The 25,143-nt window shown below is 39.1% G+C and overlaps 1 protein-coding gene across 1 annotated transcript; it reads right to left on the bottom strand.

Moving 5' to 3' along the window:
* Nucleotides 1-1,182: 1,182 nt before the first annotated feature.
* On the bottom strand, nt 1,183-20,401 carry LOC102296000 (rap guanine nucleotide exchange factor 5). Its single transcript, XM_005934726.3, has 18 exons — nt 19,942-20,401; nt 14,698-14,831; nt 13,918-14,018; nt 10,186-10,264; nt 9,818-9,962; nt 9,630-9,727; nt 7,700-7,727; nt 7,429-7,507; nt 6,551-6,700; nt 5,701-5,798; nt 5,339-5,461; nt 5,060-5,238; nt 4,745-4,835; nt 4,579-4,629; nt 4,273-4,360; nt 4,061-4,125; nt 3,839-3,893; nt 1,183-3,582 (listed from the first exon to the last, which is right to left on the bottom strand). Exons 1-18 carry the CDS (start codon nt 20,179-20,181, stop codon nt 3,464-3,466), a joined length of 1,923 nt encoding a protein of 640 aa, XP_005934788.2. The 5' UTR covers nt 20,182-20,401; the 3' UTR covers nt 1,183-3,463.
* Between the last annotated feature and the right edge of the window lie 4,742 nt (nt 20,402-25,143).

The raw sequence follows: 25,143 nt of genomic DNA, 5'->3' as shown, positions 1-25,143 counted from the left end.
CACATAAAAATGAGAAATTTTATTTGTCCTTTTTCTATATTACATGCATGTTTCACTGACTCTCGACGTATGATTCAGCTCTGATCCTTAATTCTTTGTTAAAAACCATTGGTTGTGAGAACTTTGGGAAAAGTTTACTACAAGCACCTTTTCATAATGTGTTAAAGGTAATAAGAACATAGTATAGTGACTTATATGTGCTCTATGAAATCTGAAATCCTTAATTTTGTATGTTTGACAAAGTGCTTGAACATGTCAAGTGTAATAACGTTTCACTTCAACCTGATATCATGCCAAAGTCTGTAACAGTTCGTCCTGCTGTACGTTTTGTCTTTGGTTAATCACAGCATTGTGGGCCAAAGTATGGCATTAAGGTACCTAAGCAGACTTTTCAGGTATCTGCACCTGACCGGACCATTTATTTTACTGACAACTTTTTACTTTTAGCACAAGCACCTCTACTTTTTACTCCTGAAAAATTCAAAGACTTGTTACTTTACCTTTAATGCATTTGAGGGAGTTATTGATTATTTCGCATCACAGCGCACCTTTCCAACATTAAACCACTTTCAACCCAAATGGAGCGAACAGTAACACTTAAATGACAATCTTATTGGTCTTATGATCCATCATTGGCAGAGGTGCTTCCTGCCACCAGCCAACTGCTTGGGGCCTTCAGCCAGTGAGGGGGAGAGACACCTGAAAAATGTAACTTCCATATGCGTTAAATTATTTGTTGACTTTGAGATTTAATATTAAGGTAACACTTTATAATACAATCCACAACTAGTTAAATAGAACATCTGTGTGCTGTATTTGGAATTACAATGTAAATGTATTTGCCTACAAATATTTAAAGGTAGGTACACTAGAATAAAAGAAAAATTAAGTTAGACTTTGCTCCATTATTATAAGATCACATAGGCAATTCTTATAGTATTTTTTTTTCTTGTAAGTTGATAAGGGAGAACAGTCCTTATCAAAACTATACTGGTAAAATAAAAAGGACAGTTGAATAACAGAACATTCAATATGTCATTAACATCATGTATACCAAACAAAGAAGTAACAAAGGCTCCATTATTCCATCCTATAAGGTTACGAAATGGCCCATCACTGTTACACTCTTATTCTAGTGTGCCTGCCTCTAAGTATTTGTAGGTAAATACAATTACTTTGTAATTTCAAATAAAATACATTTAATTACAGGGTAATTACACCTTTTTGTCGAAGACTGTATTATATAAAGTTATTAATTAACTTGGCTAGCAGAACTAGTGTCAGCTGTGACATGACTGAGTTGAAGTTCCAGGTTTTTAATTTGCTGGTGTCCGATTATTAATAAGGGTGATGAACACTTGTTGGAGAGACCCAGTTTTGCCCCAGCAGACCCTTGATCTTGATCTGCACTTACTGCAGAAAGAGGCAAAAAACATAAGCAGGAAATCCAAGTGCAAAGCAAACATTTGTGTCAGAGGGAAATGGAGTCAGTGACCCTATGAGAGAAAACAAAGACACTGATCAGTTACTGTAGCTTAGCGCAAAAATTTCCTTCAGAGTGCTACTTTTCACTTTCATGTTTCATGTACATTTCAGAGCACGTACATATTCACTTTTGTAATCAGTACTTTAACTTCCAGGGTCTTTGTTAACACTGTAGTTCTAAGTGGAGTAATGTTTGCATGCTGGTGTTAGGAAACAGACTTTACCTGTTATGAATTATCACCAAATGTTAGTCTAAAAATAATGAGCTCACGATGATGAAACGTATTTTATTACATGCACAGTTGGCACTAATGGTCAGTCCATGGTTTGACATATCATGCAGACCCGCCAAAAACAGTGCGTACAATAAAAAATCTAACAAACAAACCAAAACAATTAACACAAGCATCCTAAATAGTATCTTGAAAGCAAATAAATAATTATGAGATAAATATCCATATCCAGAATTTCAACATATATACACTGTATAAATTGAATCAGCTGTACACTATTGATGACAAAAAATGATACTCAAAATAAAATACTGCTAAAGCATGTTTTAAAATCCAAATATACAAAATGTGAAGAATATAAAGCATAATTGTATGTACACACTTCACAATAACTACCTCAGTTTGCCTGACCCAACCTAGCAAAACAGAACAAATACTGTATGTTTAAGATCATACAGTAGTGCTACGACACAATGCAAACAAGCAAATGGCTTCCAGTTTGTCTTCTTCTTCTCTCTTCTTATTCTTGCCCAGAAGGTGCTATTTTAATATTTGATTTTTGCTATCGCTAAATCTAACCACAAATGAATCAGGCTTCAAAGAAATCAGATTCTTTTCTGGTGCTAAATTCTTGAACTCTGTGTATCAGAAGTGAACAACTGCTGTCAGTCTTCAAATCTCAACAGACGGATGTATGGATGTCTGCGAAATGCACCAATATTGATGAACTTTAAAGCCCAGTACAGAGAAGTACCAGTATGAGTCTGTGGCTTCATTTAACTGATTGTCCACAGCTAAACCACTTAAAGTTCCCTGTGCTAGTGATTTAAAAATGATTAGAAAATGATCGTTATTTTAAACACCTATTTTTCATGGGATTTGGCACAAAGATAGACAATTATTACACATGCCAACAGAATACAGTATACTGTACTACTCTGTAGTTCCCTGCCTTAATACAATCTGTACTGTGCAAAGACTCATCATATATGCGTCACTTTGTGGTCAAATAAAACAAATACAAAAAATAAAAAATAAAAATGATATAAAAAACTGTTAAACATGTAGCAACAGTTTCAATCTTGTTGTGCATAACACTGTGCTGATTTGCTTTGGGAAAAGCATGTCTTACATCTGACCTGGCAACAAGAAAATCTGGATTGTGGCGAACTCTGAGAGCACAGAAGTGTGTGTAACAGTGCAGACTTTTATTAGCTGAAAGAATCTTTGGTTAAATCTAACGAGCTGACCACCACTGTTTTTAGTTGATGTAAAAAAACAAAAAACAAAACAAAAAACAGTAGCTCTCTGAAGAAAGTCAGAAACAGTTATCAACTAGTCTTCCTTCTGTGCTCACTGTTGCTTTGTGGTGTGCTAACAGCTCAGAGAAAAGACCAGGACAGTGAATCTATGAGTCAGGACTCACACATTTGTTGCATTTGTTGTAAGTTTGTATTAGAAGGAAGCATTTTTCCTGCAAAGCAACCGTTTCTTTTTGTAAATTTTCATTGTTAAATGATGTCTAGACTTGCCTTAAACTGTGTGATTTTGCTTTAAGTGCTTAAAATGTCATGTTTTTATTAATCTGTTTTAGCCGCCTGCTCCTGTCTCTGGTAAATAATCTCCTGATCAAATAGCGCCCTCCTGTGGTTGGTTAGGGTCTTGTAGCCTTTGTCCTGAGAGTTAGATGAGACAGCAGTAAGGTTGTCCCTTGGCACAGTATGAAGGAGGGTTAGAGTTGTTTTCTAAGATCGAGGCTCCAGCCTTTGTGACAGTTCAAACAGAGTCTGCTGATTGTCGATGATGTGAAGATAGTCAATGTAGGCTCGCACCTCTGAGCTGCTCTTCTGTGTTATTCCATTTCCTAGGATGAATAGAAAACGTGTTACTTTGCTGGGTGAAATGGATTTTGTTGACTTTCTTAAAGCCATTGTATGAAATCATGTAAGGCAATGTGCTGGTGCGAGAGGATCATGAATGTAAGTGACTTTGCTCACTGATTTTGTTATTTGCCTTGCAAAAACTGATGATGACAGCTTTAAAAAATGATGTTTCATCATTGCTTTTAGCATGGAAGTTTGTAGAAAAGAAATAACAATATAAACAATTTAAACACTGACCCATGTGATCTTTCTGGCACTGTCGAATGAGACGCACCATGTCTGCTATCATGTGCTGGAAGCAAAATGTGGAAACAGGCATCTTTAAACATACAGTTTTTTATTCGGTGCTGAAGCATGCCCTGCTAATTCAGTTCAATTCAATTCAATTTTATTTACTGTATATAGCGCCAAATCACAACAAAAGTCGCCTCAAGGCGCCACAAAAATGCACAAACCTACCAGCTTTTCAAAATTGACCAGGTTATCATGAAACGTCTTGTTGCCTTCATGAATGAATGTGATATCTAAAGGAGAAGAACATTTTGTTTAATATTCTCCAGCAGGTTTGTTCTTCCATGTCAGATCTGCTTGATAGAAATATCTCCCCAGCACTCTGCTCCTAGAGTTAGATTTTCTGCAGGGGAGCTGAAGTGACAGAATAATGAGCACACCTTTCAGCAGCAGAGGAAGAAAAGGAATCTTTGGAGCCTTCATCTTCTTGAAGGAGTCCCTGTAGGCCTTGTGATTCAGCGAGGGATCCTGTGAAGACATTTTTAAAATGAATGAGTCTTATCCAGCGGGAGTGACTGTGTGTTCCTGGATGCTTTTATTAGAGACTACTAACGATCTAATGTGGCCAGATGTTTCCCCTGATTTTACAAGTTTAAAGCATCTGTTTGGTTCGGCCAGTACACACCGACACAAGGGTTTATACTCTCTGTTACAGTGTGAATTCATACCATGCTCAGTAAACTTACTGTAACTGTTTCCAGCTCTGAAAATAGCCGTTTGAATTTGCCAGGAACTTTCTGCAGAGAAAATAAAAGCTGATTTCAGATACTTCAGCTAGACATGTAAAAATGGAAAAAGATGGAAATTATTAATTCCTTTTAGAAAAAGAAAAAAGTAAAGAAAACATCTGACCTCCCATGTCTGACTGAGGCGGCTCACGGCTGCTGTGTTGAGGCCCATTATGATCGCAAAGAAACAGTTGAGGTTCCTCTGTGCTTTACAGCTGCACACAAGCACACAGTTCATTTACTTTCAGACTTGTAACCACAAAAGTAGATGTAGTTCAACGATTTGCCACTGGAGGGTGCAGTATTCCCATATAAAACATCTCACCCTACAGGTTGAATGCTGTAATAAGTTTGAACTAATAGTAGGAGAAGCCAATGTGAATACTCGGTAAGTGAATCTCTTATCACACTGCTGTGGTATGGGAGGAACAATACTAACTGGGCAGCAATCTTTATGAATTTCTTGATGAGCTGAACCCGTTTGCAGAGCGTTGGGCACAGCAGCACCTCGGTCATCACCCACAGCTGGATGTCATTGCATCGCTGCAGCAGGAATTCTAAAGCTGTCGTGTGGTTGCTGCCGGTGTGGCGGTTGAAGGTGAAATAGACCAGCTCTTGCTGTAAAAAAAAAAAAAAAGAACATTTACTGAACATTAACATCTTTGAAGGATTCAGTATGAAGAGAAGAATTTTTACAAGTTCAAGTTGTGAGACAAACCTCGTGCACTGCATCAAAAATTGCCCAGTCAAAATCAGTGAGTGCAACAGCGACATCCCAGGTGTTCAAACTCAGCATGTGAGCTGTCCTCTGCTGCAGCTCTGAGTTATCTGTTAAAGGGTTCTGCAAAGAAAAACAAGCAAAATAGGTTCAGATTTTCCTTTAAAACCACAATGCCCTGAACACCGACATAAACATTTAGACAGACACTGAATAAGAATTAGTTTTGCCTCAATTTAAATACTAAAAATTAACAGTCTCTTTGCGGGTTTTTAGGTATCATATATAAAAATGCATTTTTTTCTACTCTCAAGAAAATGCATGTTTAAAGTTAAAGTTAAACATAAAAATATTATTCCTACCAGGACTTCACCAAGGTCCTTCCTGCACGCATGCAGCCTCCCCACTGACCGTAAAGAACTGGAGAAAACTCGGTCCTGAGGCTGCAGGAGGAGTCTGCCTGCAGGGGAGAAAAGAGCATAAACAGCAGAATACCATTAGAAATCTGTCTGGCAGCATGTACGCAGCTATCACTGGTTACAGATAAGACTCTGTGTGCCAAGCTCCACTTTGAGGTAGCCTGACACTTTAGTGACTGATAACAGATGCTGACTCCATATTACTTGACTCCCTGGGAGACATCGAAGTCAATTATGTTGATTGCAATCTCTCACATACCTTTCTGGGCTCAGTATCAAAATGAATATAGAAAGAAACATCAAATATGACAAAATGTTAGAAAAAAAAACTATAAATGAGAATTTTTTTGGTTGGATTTACTTGTCTCCTAAGAGGAAATGATCACTAAAATCAATACACAGTTGTTCTGAGAGATCACCATATCCTGATATGAGTGCTCTCTTTGATAGGGAAACAGACGGACTCAATGGTGTTGAAGAATATGAAAATGACTGTAGCCGTCATAGTGCTTAAACTCATATGACAGAATTTGGACCAATGCGTTAAACATAAAACACAAAAGAGAACAGAGACTTGTTCTAGTAGCCCAGCACCTCACTCAAACACTTGTGTAGCATTTTCCTTTAATTTGTCACACATTTGCATTTAGAGTAAGTAGTCTCATAGCTAGTTCTGGATTACTCTAATATTCAACTGTAGTGCTACAGTGTTAAGTTGTAAGTTTCAACATTGAAAGTATTGTCATTATTGCTATGCAATGTTCTCCAACCAGTTAGAGAAAATACTATTTACCTCCAGGATAAGTGACACCCACAAGTACCAGCTCCTCCTGGGAGACATCCATCCTTTCTGCCACTGCCTGCACCAGCTCCTGTGCCACCACCCCGGACTGGACCCTCATACTTAGGTATGAGTCCATGGTTATATACACATGACACAGCACTGGCAAAGGGAAAAAAATAATTTCATTAAGTTGTAAGATCTGTTAAAAAGTGCAGCCCACTGCCCATATAGGAGGTTAACATGAAATCCATGCCTCTATTAGGCGCAGCAGAGATCCATTGACCTGGGATCTTCTGGTCCCATTAGGTGGGTCTTGGGAAGCTGCCCACTGACCAAGTTTGCACATTCTGGACACAGACTAAGAAATTCAAATCATCTGCTTCGGTGTATTTTGGCCAACTGAATGACCAAATGAAAGACCCACTTTACGACCCACTGAATGGCCCACTGAACTGAATTTGGTGATGAAAAATGTTTGTTATGCTAATTTAAGAGCTGTTAAAACAGACCAATTTTGGCCGGGAACACTAAAGTAAGGGGGTGACGTGACCACAACTGGAGGCTTATTTGAATGAACTAGCTCTTTAAAAGGAATATAATCTAAAAACTTTTTCCCCCTTACTGTCTGTCTCCTTTTAATACATGTTTTCATTACAAATCACCTTTTAACTGTGCTTTTGAGAGGTGCTATAAACATTTAATCTTATTAGGCTATTATATGTCATAAGTCAGATATTTGCACTCCTAAATATCTCATTCAATCCCTGGAAAGATTCCCATTGTTGTACAGTTCAGACTAAAAGTCTCCTTTTTCCTTACTTTGGAAACAACGTATGGCGGGAGGAATGTGTGAAGAATGAAGCTTTTTTTTTTTTTTTACGACTTACCATCCTTGGTCTCCCTCTGTGTTGCCCTGGACTGGAGCCCGTTCTCTTTCAGACTCAATTGGTGGAAAAGTGCTTTGCTCTGAAAGAGAGGAAATGCGTGGATTTTGAGACACGCTCTTACTGCCTGAGAACATCATGCATTTCGGTGGAACAACGGAACAATGTTCTTAGGAGGAAATGTGACTACAATAACCCCGACACCCGAAACGTCAATTGGGAAAGCCAGCTCATGTTGTATAAAATCTTTTATTTCTTAGCGTTGTTCACTTACCTTTCTTTGAGGGGAATATTCCACAGTACTGAAAAAAGGAGAAGAAGAAACAAATCACTAAAGTGCACCACAGTGTAATTAAACATTTACAAAAACAATCGTTGTACTTTGTCTTAAAAACTGATGATGATGATGATGATCCGTGGACCGCAGGTAGTGTCCGTAGTACAACAACGTAATGACCCATGCAGTTTATATAATCAAGGTAAAAGGAATCCATGTATACTCCTCTGCTGTGTTGAGTCCATTATTTAAGCTTGGTGTCAAGGACAGATTAGAGTGCTTGGTAGATTTTAGATCTTCCAGTGTGATACTTTCATTTAATCACCCTATTCCCATGGGTTAGTCCTGGTTTGATGGATAGCCCCGTGTCTATTATCATCCCTCAGCTTTTCCTGGGCTCTGCATCACAAAAGGCATGTTGGCACAAAGCCTGCCCGCAGGGATCTCCTCTCATAGGCCAGCAACGACTGTGCACTAATGAAAAACCTGACTCCCCCTGCCATGTCAAAGCACCGCTTGTGATCTAACTAGCTCTTTTACTCCTCAAAAAGCCGAATCACCAAAGAAGTCGATTAGCTCGGTGAATTATAATAGCACATGATTGGAGAGTGCAAGAAAACAAACCGTCTTTTTCCCCCAGCTTAACCTTCCCTTTGCACAAAGGCCAGATGGAAGTTGATGGGAAGCTTCTTTCTATGAAAAGAATGACACTTTTTTCACTCTGCAGCAGATTTCCACACGGCAGTCAACCTTGTCCTCCCCTAGGGTGGGACTGATTGTGAAAAGCTCCTAAATAGAAGAGTATGTCAGCCGGTAACACCCACGCAAAATTGGCTGCTTTATAAGAGTGGGTGTTGTGGATTTCCCTCCGTGCATATAAACGGGAATGAGACGCGGTCAGATAACTGTAGGAGGCTCGGGTTGAATCATCTCCACTGGTTTTAATGGGCATCAGGCAAGAGCAGCCTCAGGGGAAAAGATGTGACTGGAGGCTGACGAAGGGCAAGGGGCGCATGGGTGTGGCAATGTGTCTTGTGACTCAGGGTTGTACCATCAAAAGCAACATGATGTTTATTTTTATCAACGAAAACACTAAAGCTACTCACAGATTCCAGTTTCAGAGCAACAAAACTGTTGAAATTCATCTTTGATTGAATCTATGTATACATTTAGCAGATCAAGCATGTTTTATTTAATGGAGAGTAAATACTGGGTTATTCATAATGCCTTAGTCTGCAATTATAAAAGGTTTTACATGATTTCATATTCTTTTATATATACTTATATTTATTTATTGGTATCTGTGCTTCGTAGCTTCCACAGCACTGTGAATATTCATTTGATTGGACTGATACTGTATATTGTGTTCTGAATATTGCATAATGATTTTATGACTCAACAAATCTGAAACCATACTGATGCGTATCACTGTGTTTGCAATTATTCTCATGTGTTTGGCCCAATCACAGTCAGCTGGCTAGAAATAGAGTCTTGTAAACAAGTGGTGGGACAAAAAGTACGTGCGTGCTCTTCGAGCTTTTTTCTTTTTCTCGCGGAAAACATTTGTGGCTTCTTATTTCTCAAACCTCTTATACATCCTCAGTTCTGGACATTTGAGATGAAGACTTCTGTGCCATTCATATGCATACCAACCCAGAACACTGCAATTACTTTTCAGTTTCTGAATGGATTCATTGATAAGCATCTAAAGAAAGACACCAAGGGGAGAAGAAGCCCTTTCTTCGTATTCAAAGAACAGTGTGTGTTCCAGTTTGAATCCTTCAGCAGTCACAGATCTTACTAGAAATTTTCCACACCCAGGCCTGATGAGGTTCGTTTCCATTTAATAGAATTTGAAAGTATGTCTGTATTAAACTATAGTTCTCTTTCTGTTTCCACCAAATGAGGAACAAATATATGAACTCACTGTCTGCGATGCAGGTGGTAGAGTTTCTGCAGCTCCCCCACATCCCTCTCCAGGGCCGGGTGCTCATAAAGATCATCCAGCACACAACGATAAAGAGTCTGGAAGGAAATGTCAATTTTCATTTCTCCCATACAAAGTTCACCTCCCACCCAGTTTCCACCCTTTTCCGTTTGCACAGTGTGTCCTACCTTCATGAAGAGCTTGACATGCTCGTCTTCTCTCAGGAAGTCTTTGCAGAGCAACATCCACTGCGACACCAGGTGCAGGAGTTTCTGCTTCCTCTCCAGAGCCTCCTTCCGATCCTCTTTCCCTCTGTGTCGCTTGGTGCAATAGGTGGGACTCGGTTAAGGAAGGGAGATTATTTTTCATGTCTGACGTCAAATGCACAGCACAGCGAAGCATGGTGCATGATATCGATTTAGTAAAGGGGCCAAGAGAGTCAGCTATATGAATAAGATGAGTGAAGTGGAACAGCTTTAAGAAGGTAAAACATACTTTGTTTTTGAATAAAACATCTAATTCAGGATCCTATAAAAGCCTATGTGTTCAAGGATATTGTCCCAGTAGAGCTTGGCATAAATCACTTGTAGACATGAATACTGGGTAGGTTAGCAGGAAGTCATCTAGAAGTGTGTCTGTAAAGAGAAATAAAGATCATTTCATGGAAACTATAACTTCAGAAAAAGCAAAAAAGACTTTACACATCCCATTACATCAGTCATAAGCCACGGACGCATATTTCAGACATGAGATACACGGCCTTCTCACTGCTAAATCAGTGATATTCTGCCACCCAGACACGGTCCACTTTTGCCTTGTAGGAGTGTGACCTTTACCAAAAAAATGAGCAGAATTCCTCAATTAAGCACGAAGCTGACACACTCAGATACTGTTAGATTAATGGAAAGGAGTGCATGCTTGGAAGGGGCTTTATGGATATAGCCTTATGAGCTTCATTCAGTGCTACAAGATGCTGGAGGGCATGCACTCAAGTGACCTTGACAACTGTATGATTAATGTCAGCTGAGCGCTACGTACAGGAGAGCTTCACTAATTGCGATGGCTTCCGTTTTCCACTTTAATAATGTGAGAAGAAGAGCTCAGAAGAGGCAAACAATATGCTAGCGGCCTTTTCTTGCACACCATTTTTTACTTGCATTATCTGCAGTCTCACACATTTGCTACTGCAGGCTGTATCAGTAAAGATAAGCCAATAATGTTAATGTGTCAGGTGACTCTCTCTGACCTGTAATGAAGTCAATATTTTCATTGTTATTTTCTCGCTCACAGACAGGAAATTTGATGTTTCTGCTGTGCAATCATGCAATTGTGTTTACAAGCAGTACTTTCTGCCACGGTACCCTTCTACAACCTCTTACCAAGGTTTAAAATGAAAAAGTGTTCCTGTAAATAGATGACACAAAATGGATGCACGCTCTGCATTTGCGTACCTGCAGTTGCATTTTCAAGAAAGACAGCTGATTTTGCTTAATGGGATTTCTTTAATGATCACAGATGAATCTCTCCCAAATTGTGGCCAGCGATTCATCTGAATATCCTCAGGAACCACTAACCAAAACTGTCATAAAAAGATACACGCAAAAGAAAAAAAATTGTCTAAGGCATAATGTGAAAGAAAAGGACACTAACTCTTAGACATAATGCCCAGCCACAACCAAAAAGCTTTACAAATCCTATTAGAGCCAACCGCCTTCCAACCCCTCTGTAAGTGTGCCTCACACCCAGAATTGTAAATTCTTCTTTTTAATTTCACACTGGCTTCCCAACGTCTTTGTGTACGTTCTGGTCCACAGGACTCCCTGACATCATTATGTTAATCCAAGCAGAGCAGCTGTGGACACATCACTCACTGCTCATGAGCGGTTACATATGCACATCTTCTATAAAAACACACCTTAACACAAAACCAGAAAACGACAGGAGAGATATCACAACCCACCCACATGTACTGTATCTACTTGCACACACACACACGCACACTGACTGACTGCATACTACTCACTCACACTGCTGCCTACTGCTGTATTTTTTCAGAGCTAAGCTGAAACTGAAACGCTTTCTCATGAGTAAAAGCTCACATGCTGCTCCCCAGACTGTACAGTCTGACGGTTTCTTTTTTGAAGTTGGAAAACAGACCTAGAGGTCTGCAGTTTTCAATTGGAATAGAGGGAAAAAAACAAAGCGGCTCACCTGCGGGATCAAGATTTAACCCAAACAAGTTAGCAGAAGATGTATTTGCTTCATAAAGGGAAAGACATTGTGTGTGAATTCTGCCGTTTGAATGAAGTTTAGCAAGCGGTTGGGTCGTTTTCTGGCTCCAGTCAGTCATAAAAGTCAGTCAGTTTTTAATATTTCACAGTTAGAACTTGTAGTTGACGTGTACTACCATGTATCATGTTGCTTTCAGACACACAAACCAAAACAAATTTTGTCTTCCTTTTAGCAGAATTACATAATTGATTCACTAAACTACCTTGTCAGTGTCATCAATAGGCTTGTCAATCAATCTGCACGTCTCTTTTGCATTTCAACAAAGCTGATCAATGCAGTCTTTGAAATTTGCATGTTAATGTGTCACTTGCAAGCTTGGTAACCACCAGAAGGCATTAGTTTAGCATTTAGAAAGCTTTTAGTACAAATAAACATCTCTCCACATGGTGCATTGACAAAAGAGATAGGACATCCTCTCATTAAGGGCACAAATGTTCTGTTGCATGATTTTCAATGCTACCAGCGAGCAGTATGATCTGTGCAGAGCAAGAATCAATAGCTGCACTCAGGGATTGGGTACAGGAAAGAAGGCAATGCTGAATACTTGTGAATGCTAATCACAGTGCTAAGGAAACACTTGCACATCAGACATCCACTGATTGCTGCAGTGGTTCACACTTGCTTTCCCTCAAACATGCCTGCGGTGGTTTCAGAAAAGTGCCATCTCTCGCAAAAGAAGACAGAAAGCTTTGCATTCCTAATGTTGTTTAAACATGGACGTGAGTGCTACCATAATGAAATAAAAATGGCTTTCTAATGCGATGTACTGTATGTAAAATCATCAGCTTATCTGAGCCATCCAAGAGAGACGAACCAAAACGCAGCAGCTCGTTGAATGTTGGAATAAATCTTGTTTGGAGAAAAATTGGAAATCTGATTCTATGAGATGATCCTCAGCAGTAGCACAGAACGACAAGGAGCCAGCAGCAGTCAGATTATTAAACATCACTGAGTGCAGATCAATTGCTGCTCAGGACTCAAAGCCAGAGACCTCCTCCTGAGGTCTCTGGCTCTTTGACCCTGGGATACCACTCAGCATCATGCTCTGCTTCATAGCTCCCTATGGAGCATTAACTTCTATACAATCACTGCAAGTTGTACTAATGGTGAACGATGCATAAACAACACAAAGCCCTTCTGGGCCGATGGATTTATTATACTCTAAATGAACAAAGAATAGAATGGCTAAACTATTTGTCTTAGTGGCTGACTTTATGTTTAACTTCATACCAGAATAAAATATTCTAATAAAGCGATAAAAATACGACACTCAACATAGTCTATAACTCTATTGCATCCCTGATAAGACATTTGATCTCCAGTTAGTCATGCCTCCATCCCAATGAGAGATCATCTGTTACCACCTCCATATCCCAAGAAAACTGCAGCTCCTCTCCTAATCTCCTTATGCCCACTTTCTTTCCTCTTCCCCGCTCTTTTCATCAATCTTTCGTCTCCTTGCCTCACAGCTCTCAATTGTCATTCCTCATCCAGTTATCTTTTCAGCTTCAGAAACAGAGGGTCTCCTCTGCCTTGGCAACAGAGCCAAATTATCAAGTACCTGCTTGGATGAGAGGAAATGTGTTGATTTTTTTATTGCTGTGAGGCTGGACTGCATGTCGTGCAGACCATTTACAGCCTCACTGAAAAGATATGAGAGACATTTATCTCTGTCATGGCTTTTAAATGAATGCGCTTAAACTTAACATCATTTCGGCAATCACAGCACATGATTAACCCAGTAATAATGCCCAGAGGGGGAAGCTGTCCCAGCTTTATCGGTAAGAGAAAGGGTGGGGAGGGCAGAAAGTAAAACAGAAAGTGAAGGTAGCTCATTTACTCTTTTTCTTCTCAGTCACATAAAGATACATATGTGACTTCTACATAAAGGTAAAAAAGACTTTGTGTTTTTGCTTTCTAATATCAAAGAAACGCTTTATGTCAGACACAGGTAAAGCCAAAAGAGGGTGAAATGATATGAAAGCAGTATGCTGACCTGACTCTTTGCCCTGTGTTATCCCTCGGTCCTCGTCCAGCGTTAGGTCATTCAGCAAGTGCTCCAGGATCTTCTCGGGAGTCCCTGACACTACCATGTACCTGTCAGACACAACAGAGTCATTGGACGAGTCCTCCTCAAAAGAAGAGAGAGACCGGCTGCTGCTCCATTCCTCCTCTCCCTCTGTGCCCTCATCATCTATGTAGCGAAAGTAAGGGACATCAAACGTGGGCATTGTCACCGGCTCTGCCCGGCTGGTGCTGTCACTGCTGCTCTTTTCCGAGCCCTCCTCATCCTCCTCGTCCTCCTCCTGCTCCACCAAGGCAGCGTGTAGCAGCCTTACCTCCTCCTGCTGCTGGTTCGGGGGCTGTGGCCGAGATCCCATCCTAGCAGAGTCCCCTTGCCCTTATGCCGGCAATGTTGCCGTGGTTACTGCTGCATGACCCCTTTACCCATCCCTCTATCCACCTGCACCTGCTAGAGCCCGTAGTCCACAGAGGTATCCCAGTATGCTCGCAACTACAAAAAAACCCCTCTCCAGTTACTTGAATGGGAAGGCTGACAGCGCAGCTGTGCCTCACAGTCCCATGCTGCCTACTTGTATGTATTTAATGTAGTCATTTATGTGCACGGAACTGTGATGTAAGCATGCCTGAGTGAGTGAGTGTGTGATCCGCAGAGGGGGAGAAGGAGAGTGATTATAGGGAGAGCGCTGAGGGAGCGAAACATATAGTGAGAGAGGGAGGGAATCTAGGAGGGGAGGGGAGTGGAGAGGCTTACCTCCTGTTTCTCGCCTCCTCTCTCCCTCCTCCCCTCGCTGATGCAGAGAGCTGCTCTGACGACAATCTTTGGAGAACGAGCACATCGTGGCCCCTCTCTCTCAGACACAAGCGGACTGCCTCGTCACTCTGGGGCTGGGGAGAGAAAAGCAGGAGGGAGGGAGGGAGGGCGGGAGGGAGTGTGTTATCACCAAGGAGATTCCCCTGTATTTTCTCCCACTCGCACAAATCACCACTGATCTCCATCATAATACTGCACTGTAAGTGAAAGAGAATTTCCATATATCATTATTCAGCCCTTATCACTGGAGCCCATTCAGGGATTAACATAAAAGACTATTTTAATTATTGATTTATGTGTAGCGCCTATTAAATCACGGTTGGCGACTGAAGGCAGTCTATTTTCAAGCTGTCACATGGTTCAACTTTGCATAGTAACAAAGGTTTCGTGGTTTGGAGTTTAGCATAGACCCCCGATTCCCTTGCCAGGTACTTGTCCTATTACCACCACGACATACAAGCAATGATAAATTCATCTCCTTTTTGTCAACAAACAAAACAAGTATTTTTTTTATTTTATTTATTTTATTCATGCTTTCACATGTATAGGGCAATATCTCTGTTTCTATTGCTGGGCATACTGGACAGCCTAGACATTCTCTTAAAGTATCTAAAATCTAACTTAACTAAAGTCGACATCTTAAACCAAAAATGATTACTAGAGTGTCTCTGAAGTATAAAGATGGCTGACAGCTGCTTGACAATGGAGTAGCCTGGATCAGTGATATTGGTCTTAATGAGATCTTCACTGTATGTTGCATACGCATGCATCCTGAATTAGGCCCCCTCCCCTCACTTTTCACCCATCCTCCCCTTCTCAGCCATCAGTCACTGCAACACAAGCCTCTGTTCATGCAATTAGCTGGGTAGACATGCTGGAAATGGTTGCAGTTTGTGGCCCTAATTGCCTTTTGCCAGAGAAGCATTCAGGGTCGTTCAGTTAAGCATGGCTTCCTGGCACTATTAACGCTTGTCAAGGGATCCGTGGACATAAAGACACACTATAGATGCACGATACATATGCAAATATATGCATTTAGATACAAAATATAACAAAACAAAGACACACAAACATAGTGTGTCTTTCATCATTATTATTGCATTATCCCACTACAGTAGTTTAGATTGGTGGTACTTTTCCAGTCCTGTGTTGTCTGACTGACTGAAGAAAACTTTAGATATCTGTTAAAACTGCAGTAGCAATTACGTTTTCCAATATTACATAGAAAGGTGCTCTCAAGCAGTTTCTACGTTGCTGAAGAAGCATCGAGACTTAATTGTCTTACTACTGGACTAAGGGGCATGGAGGATGACAAAAATGGAATGAAGAAAAAAATCCCATTGAAGCGAAGCTGTTCCTTTCTTCCTGTGGTTCTAGCTTTATCAACATGTGGCATACTGTGTCTGTTAAATTCCTTTAAAGTTAAAAAAAAAGCACACTTTTTTGTCTCACCAAGCCTGGCAGTACAGCACAGTTGATTCTTGACTATAATTAACATAATATCTCAGTGTATGGCTAATGGGTCAAACAGCAAATAAGACTCTTCACAATTAATTATTGATTGTTTCTTGGCTGCTTCAGACTACTGCTTAGTGTGCACTGTGCTTTGTGGTTACCAGTGTTCCTATACAAAAAACAACCAGGCGTCTAGAGTGGATCATTGTAAGGAGACAGCAGGGCACCGGGCCACTCAGTTTCAAACCTAGCCTTGATCTGACCTTGCTCAAAGTTACTGAAGCCTTTCAAACATGGACGCCATCAGCAGAAAAGCAAAAATAATTTTCAGGCCTCTGCACAAAGTCACGTCCCCCTAAGAGCTTCACTGTCCCATCTATGGCTCCAGATCTATTCTGCTGGCTAGAGAGATGTGTTTTATGTATGTCTGTGTGCATCTGACATGCATGGTATGAAACACTTAAAGTGCCCTGGAAGGTCTCAGTCATGACAAAGTGCTGCTTTGTCTTAATTCCTCCCAAGCACCAGTGTGGATTACACAGGATGGGAAGAAGAAGACGGGATCCATATACGAGTGCTGTTTTCAAATAAACATCATCTCTAACAGAAGCTTGATGTCATTCATATTTCATGTGTGAGGTTTGAAAAATAAACAGTGAGCAAGGGAGGTGCACATTATGTAACATCAAGGTAATAAGAGTAAGACAAAATGTGTTCAACAGAAAAGATGAGAATGTGTTGCTATCTGTTCCCCATAAACTGAAATTAAAGAGGCTATAAAAGATAGAAAACTGTAAAAGATCTGTAACCTCGGGATCCGAAAAGCAAATAAATGCAGAACCTAGTGTTAAACATTGCATTTGAAAAACCTCTGGTTGCAAAGAGAAGTCAAATTGTACAGAACTCCTGTTGACTTGAGGTATGATCTCAGTAAACATCGTCTTGAGTAATCTTTAGTCTCAATCACTATTTTTTTTAGCTGTAATAAAGCATGGACTTCTTTTATTGTCTCATTTAAAGCAAAATATGATGAGTGGCTATAAACTATAACGCAATATGTTTTAGGTTAAAACAGAGTGCCTAACATTCACAGTCTTTCTGCATCAGAGACTCTGACATGCAGCACTCTGTATATTAAGCACCCCTTTTCCCACCAGCTGGGATTTAACTGATTCCTAAACACTTTGATGTCTGTGTTTAGATATCTGTATGAGTCACGTTTTACAGCACTAGCAGCATCATTAGATTACTTATAAGATGAGGAACACTAGAGAATCATCTCACATAATGTTAATATTTCCAGAAAATGTCAAGTGTTAAATGTACTGTGTATTCTACACTGTAAAAATAAATCGTGATATAAAAGTATTTTAATGTGTATTTTATAGTTTTGTACTGTTCTTCTAGAATATCATTAAATTCACATAAATAGACTGATTTTACATTTCAAATGTAAATTAACGTAAAATCACTGTAAATGTAATAAAACATAATTTTCTTGTTTTTTAAATGTATCTGTCTGTACATATGCATATTTAGATTGTTAAAATACATTCACAAATGTATCATAATTTCACAAATATTTGTCCGTTATTTGAAAGACTGAACTGTTAAATTCAAATGTAATGCTATGGAAAAATATATAAAATGATTCGTATAAACTTTTTTTTACATCAAATAATTACTATTATTGTTGTTATTTAGGGTGATCGTGGCTCAAGAGTTGGCAGTTCGCCTTGTAATCAGAAGGTTGCTGGTTCGAGCCCCGGCTCAGACACTCTCGGTCATTGTGCCCTTGGACAAGACGCTTCACCTACTGGTGATGGCCAGAGGGGAATTATAAAGTGGAATTGTAAAGTACTATATGAATGCGATCCATTGTTATTTAAACGAACTGTTAACTGTACATTTCTGTACATTTAAGTATTATTATTCATATTGCCACATTCATTGACCTTTTTTATAGGTAATTTCATTGTTTAATCACGTTAAATTGTTCCTAATTTAATGTTTAAAAGCACTTGAAAAAGGCAAAATCCGATGTAAAATAAGGGCAACAAACTGTATTGTCATTACTGAAAATAATGGGAAAATTATTTTCTGTTATTTTATGGTATTATTTTGGCGCCCCAGCTGCTGGAATATTACTGTTTTTTTAGGATTTGTTTTTTTTTTTCCGGTGTAGTGTTAAGTGTACTTTACCATACCTGGCTATTATTTCTGGCATTATAAATGACACACAGACATATATACTCAGCCTTTTTTACAGTCATAATTTGACAAACTTTGCATATGTACAATATTGTGCAAATCATTGCCAAGCTGAAAAATGAAGCCATTGCCAATCAGACATTTCCAGGTGGTGGATCAAAATCTGACTGTACTCATTTTCATAATTCCATCAGGTTTGCTAAGATCCCCCAATGAGAACCAACAGCTTGTATTGCAGGAGGGCATATATAGATATAGGCCCAGAAGGGAACTGCATTAGGTGTGGTTCTATTCCTGAATTCAGGAATAAATTTTCATTAATTTAAAATTGCTTCTGTGGTAAGTTTCTGTTGAGACACAAGCACTGATTCATTCCTTGAGTTCTTTATTTATTTATTTATAATTTATAGGTCAGTGTTAGGGATTGTTCCTTCTAAAAATGATCAGGAACAGGGACTGGACTGAAAAATGAAAATGAGTGAGAAAACAACCAATGTCCAAAGAAAGCCTGAGAAACTATTGCTCAAGACCACTTTTAAAAATTACTAAAAAGTCTTGATCCTTGGAAACAAATATAAAGAAATGAATGGTGGCTCAGTACTGTGCTCAGTATGTCACTAAAGAAACAAACGTAAAACACTGTTGTTATGTAGCTCTAACATTTGATCATCCACAGACTGGCAGCAGCTGCAGGCGACAGGCTGTTACTGAAAGTGCACGGTGATAAGGAGAGCTTGCCTCATGGTGGAGAAAAGGTCATGACGCTCGGGAATCCACCCTGAAAACATACAATGTCTTGGCATGATGACTTGCGTCATTTCTTCCTGCAATTGTTCAGCAGGTCAACGCACAGACACAGCTGGCAGGAAGAGAGAAGCTGAACCCACCATAAAGCTAGCCAATCAGATTGCTCCTATACAGGTGATGTAATAGTTTTAAAAGTGTGGAGGCTGACGTGCACATACAACACTTCTTGTTGTATTTGAATTTCTTTTTACCCACGTTTTGAACAGCATCCCAACTTTTTGAGAACTGGGGTTGTAAACACAGGCATAGTGATTCATCTTATAGATACAATCTATTTTGACATCTATTCTTGCGTCTAAAATGGTCTTTTTTCTCATATTTAATGAGACACTTCTTGCAATCTGCACATAATTTAAGTGGCAACACTAATCTTTAGATAAGGTGGAGACACTATAGAACGTAAGGAGACCGATTAAAAAAAAACAAGACTGCAAATTCACTTCAGTTTGATTAATGGGATGCTACACAGACTGCAATGCTTGCATAAAACACTGCAGTATAATCCTGAGTGAATGTAACTAAGGATGCAGACTCCACTTGCTTTCACTCATGGGGAAAGCTTGCTAACAGAGTCGGATTTATAATTAAATAAAGTGGAGCATCAAATATGTTGAACTAAAGCTGTGTTTTCGTTTCAATACATTTACATGCTGCAACAAACAAAAGTTGTAGAAATATCTGCTCTGTCTGCCGATGTGTCATGTATCTCACCTCACTTGTCCTTTCTGGGCTCTTGCTGTGGTTTTGCAGAAAGCGACAGCCATCCTTGGCCAGTCTCTGGACCATCTCCAGTCTGGACAGGTCCTCCTTGTCATGCAGGATGCTCTTGTTCCTGTGCTGCAGCCCAGGGGACACAGAGAACATGTATCTGAGGCCACAGTCCCACGACATTGCCGACTGATTACTGGCTGCTGGCTTTCCACCAGGAACAACAGCAGAAGTCCTGAACATGGGCTTACACAACTCGTAAAAAATGCCTAACAGAGGTGAGCAGCTCAAGAATGAGTGTAGGCTATATGTACGAGTTGTGAGTTTCTGTCATCACAGCCTGAGTAGATTCCAGTTGCTGTACACCTCAGTCAAGTCTACAGGCGCATCAGTTGAACTCCAGGTATCGCTCTGTGTGGTTGGCTGTACTGAGAGTGAATGACAGAGTTCTCCTCTCCGTCCTTCTGGTGCTTTTCAGCACCCGGGCAGGGAGGGAGTGAGTTAAGGACACGGTGGGTTCAGGAAACATCTGGTGAGCCAGACAGACCCAAAAAGGAAGTTTAAAAATCTCCCGAAAGCAGGAGAGAGTTAAGATTCAGGATAGGGCAGGGTACTTCACACTAGAAGGTCAAACTCTTGTTAGGGTGGAGATGTACTACGTGTGAGGCAAACAATACTTAACCGCTTTATTTTCAGTTAGGGTGAGGTAATGTAATGGCGCCCATAAGAAGCTCGTAAAGTCAGAGCAAAAGCTACAGATCTGTCACAGAAAGTTACTGACATATTCAGGTGGATGTGTAAACATCAGAGCATTTACCTGCTGTATATAAAGTGGAGCAAGTATTAGAATTTTGAGTAATCAAAACTCTTTATCACTCATCTAGATAGCTGCTGATTACAGTGAACAGTGAACAGAGTTTCCAGTTTTTTATGTGATATATTGCAAATTGAGGCTGGATCTCGGGGAGTTCATCAGACAAGAGATCAACTTATGCTGGGAACTTACAAACGGCTTCATTTAACATTCGGTATTCTGTAACATTTTTGAGTCTCTAATTAATCTCCAAATGATTTATTGAATTTCTCAGTCAATCGTTGGTGTGTAAAATATCAGTAGACCTATATAGAGGATCTGAAACCCAGGCATGTTTGAAGCTTTTGTGGGAATAATTACATTTTTGATTTATTCATTTATGGCCAGTGAAGCTGATTAATCAACTGTTTGTTTGGGACACTTCATTTGAAACTGTACATTTCTCTAATAGGACGATAATGAAAAGAAAAAGAGAAAACAAACAAAGAAAAAAAGCCTTTTAATCACCCTGCAGATTGCTGCAACCATAAAGTATCCATTTTTACTACAGAGCTCTAAGCTGTCCAACTAAGATGTCCAACTGCAATTGCTGTCAGTGTGCTTAGTGAACTTGCAGAGGGATCAGTGTGACCTGACATGTATTGATCAAAGAAAAACAAGGACATTAAATCTCAGTATGGGCAACATTTTATCTATTATCATTATATCTTTTTTCCCCTCTGTCAGCGGTGTGATGCTTGACTGGGTCCTTGCAACGCCATTCAGCTGTGCTGCCATCCCAAACTGCTGATACAGCAAACTGCAGAATGAGAAAAGGTCCCCATCTCTAAGTGGTGTTTCTCTTTCATGTGAGGACGAGTCCTATCGTTCCACTGTGGCCTTTTCGTTCTTTTAATGTAAGTGATTGGCACGACACCAATTGCACTCCTCCTGCAGAGTACATATTAGACTTATTACAATAGGTAACTCTTCCTTTAAGTCCTCTTAAAATCTTTTTAAAATGAAAAGAAAAGAATTACCAACTACTAAGTAAATGAACTAATATGACCACATCCTTGGTTTGTACCAGACTTAATTACATTACTGTATGTGGCTGTCTTTGCGCATTTGCTTTTGTGATACCACTGTAGGAAGAAAGTGAACGTGTTACATCGGTACAAAGCCAGGGGGACAAACCTAGTTTTAATGTGCTACCACTGACCCAGTTTTTCAAGTAAACGAATTGCAAAGTGAAGATGCCTAAAGCCAAAATTGTAAGGCAGCTCTGTGTGCTACTAGTGTCTTTAACCAGGGACTGCCATGACAACCATGGGAGGAACTCTACTGCAGGCGCGCAGCGCTGCAACAGACTAAAAAAAATGATGAAACTCTTTTGGGTTCATTACAGAGATTTCCAAAACAATAGCCACTCACAAAAGGTCAAAAGTCAAGCCACAGTCTGCCACATATATTAAATATTTAGTAGCAGCTTTTTTTACAAGCACATTAAATTTGCACATTAGACAAATAGGTAATTTATGACAAATAGCATAGATCCTCTGCTGTTTATCAACTCTTTCCTGTCTTCTTTGAGCTCTTTATCACAATCTGGAATGAAAACCATTTATCTCCAATTAAAATATTATATCTGAGTTTGGGAGTTTAAAAATAATGTAGTGTAATGTAAGAGCTCTTCAGAAAATTCTAGCAAAGGTCCATTTTTGTGTCTATCGTGTGTTTATTTGCCCAGCCCTAAATTAGGTCATTGGCCTTAGCTGATATAATCTCAGCTTTGGCCTCTAATCATCTTACATGCTATCACAATCATAGCCAAAGCTTATAATATTATCATGAGTCACTGACAGCACATGAAACCCTGGTGTTGCAGTTCATTTGTATAATCCATTTTTCGTCATAGACATTTTTGATTTTACCAATTTTATATTTATTATAAAATTGCTCTGAAAGACACAAACGGCCATCTATTATGGGGCTCTATTAGTAGTTTCCCTGTTCATAACAACTCTGAAGGAGATGATTATTTACTTATTTTAACCCAATTTATTTGGACACAAAATGTGGGGGACTCAATTGTCTCCATAGTCTGCTAGACCTCACCTCTGCTATGTGGAGTGCAAACTGGAACGCTTCACTTTTTGTCCTGCTGGTGCTTTTTGGAGCATTTTTAATTGAACTGTCTTATAGAGGAGAGTTGCAGTAAGGTATAGCTCATCTAAGAAGTTTCTGTTTCAGTTTTGGTGAGTGAAATTTTAGCGTTTTATTAGTCTGTCGGTTTATTTAGCAGGTGTGTTTTTGTTTTTGGCCATTATATATATAAGGAAGAGGAGACATGGGTCTTTCCCCTAAATGGTTAGCCCATAAGCAGCCAGGCAGTGTCTCTAATTTGCCACCAGAAGACAAAGGAAACCTTATTAGCTGTAGTTTTAATAGCTAGCATTAGCCACTCATACTGTAGGTAAGACCACACCACATGGCATGCTAGCTTGATAGTGCTACTTGGTATAACAGGCATAAATGAATGACTAATCTGTACTCATTAATCCTCAAGCTTAATCTGCAGAGATACATTGTATGTATAGGGTAGATATATGTCAAAAGTCTAGTCCAGTCTTGCTTTATACAGATAAGAAATATAGCAAAGGTCAGACTGGACCAGACTGGAGCTCTTCCTGGCTAGTTGTCTTAGGAAACCTTTTCATAGGTTCTGTACATTACCAAGGTTTATCACTCCAATCTCTGATTCATACACTGTCGGCGATGGTGATAGAAACAGTACAACCTTAATTTAAATGGTTGCAAAAGTTACACATATAAATGTAAACATTCTATTTTGATGACACTCTTCGGGAGCAGTGATTCATTTATTGTAAATGCCTTTTATTTACATAGTGGGAATTCTGCAGATAGCAGTTATTCATTAGCTTTCTGTGCATACTTGTGTACCAAAAATCTTAAAAGTACAACTGTAAAATGTGTATTTTGTGACACTTTTTAGTTGGATATAAAAATCATGCAGCTTCTACTTTGTGTCAGGAATCTTGTCTGTGGATGACTTGATATCAATCATTTGAGATTGGTTTGACATATGCTCCACAGATTACAGGCAATCATTTTTGAAACAACATTGGCATGATGATGAGCACTTAATGGAACATTGACCTCTTCTGATGACCAAACGCTATTACATTTGCATGTGGCTTCGTAACAGTAGCTTATTTTCCCAGATATTGATTATGCCTAATCCCTCACTAAATACTTTTTTTTAAGGGGATTCATTCATTAAATGTTTCATTTAGTCTAGGACAGTGCTTAATGTGTGACTGAGAAACTTCAAGTGCCGTTAATGTACAAGTTTATGCTAATTAATAATATTGTTAATCTTCTAGCAACTACATTTCACAATAAACAGTGCTCAACAAATGTATTAAACCACCACTCAATGTAAGAGTCATGCAGCTGCCCAAAATGATCAGTATTGTTAGTTATCAAAATATTTTTGTGTGTTTCTGTGATGGTTAATCCACAAATATTTATAACCTCTTTCATTAAAATTTAAAAATAAGATGAAATAAGATAAATGAGATAAAATAAGATGACAAATTACACATTTTTAGTGTTTTAATGTTCTGGCTGAGCATTAAAACTGATGTTTGCTGCTGTTTTCTAATTGTGTTTCTTATTTTATGAAAGGTCATGTACTATGTTTGCAATCAATGTATTTAGATGACATTTTGGCACAATTCTGCAATTTTTTTTAACATGTATTTATTTTCCCTGAGCCCAAAGATCTTCGTCAGTCATCTTTATTGTCATAAATAGTCTTAAAAATGACAATGTACAATACAGAAATGTCACAAGAAAATGTTACAAAAATACTGAGATGTGATGCATGTTTTATGACAAAAGATTCAACTTTGATATTGTCTCCACTGCACATGAATGAGATATGAAAACACGCAGTAGTTGAGGGTAATCCCCATGTTGGATTCAGTGGTCTTGCTCTTAGCTGAGGTAAGGAAATGTTTAGTTCTTCAGAACTACAAAAGAATGAAGCAAACTGTCAAACAATATTCCTAATGGCAGTTATCAACATGTAGTTATCACTGATTTCAAACATGTCCCAAAATGAAGATGGGTGGTTTTGGATTTCTATAAAACTATTAATATCACTCTTTATATGAGATGACAAGAAAGTATGTTTTTATTTCATTTTTCTAAATACACAAGCAATTAGAATAAAATATTTTGTGTGTGTTTGTGTTGTAATTCATAATCCAGGATTTCATGCATGAAAGAAAGGCAAATGTTTGCTTGATTCATCCACAGAGAAACAAACCAGGGGAAGAAACACTTGTCCTTTCACCTTTGTCCAATAAAAAGGGCGGGGGGGG

The sequence above is a fragment of the Haplochromis burtoni genome, unplaced genomic scaffold (genome assembly GCF_018398535.1).
Source record: "Haplochromis burtoni strain Fernald_Lab_line unplaced genomic scaffold, NCSU_Asbu1 Contig_120, whole genome shotgun sequence".
NCBI lineage: Eukaryota > Metazoa > Chordata > Actinopteri > Cichliformes > Cichlidae > Haplochromis > Haplochromis burtoni.
This window is presented reverse-complemented; position numbering and strand designations above follow the sequence as displayed.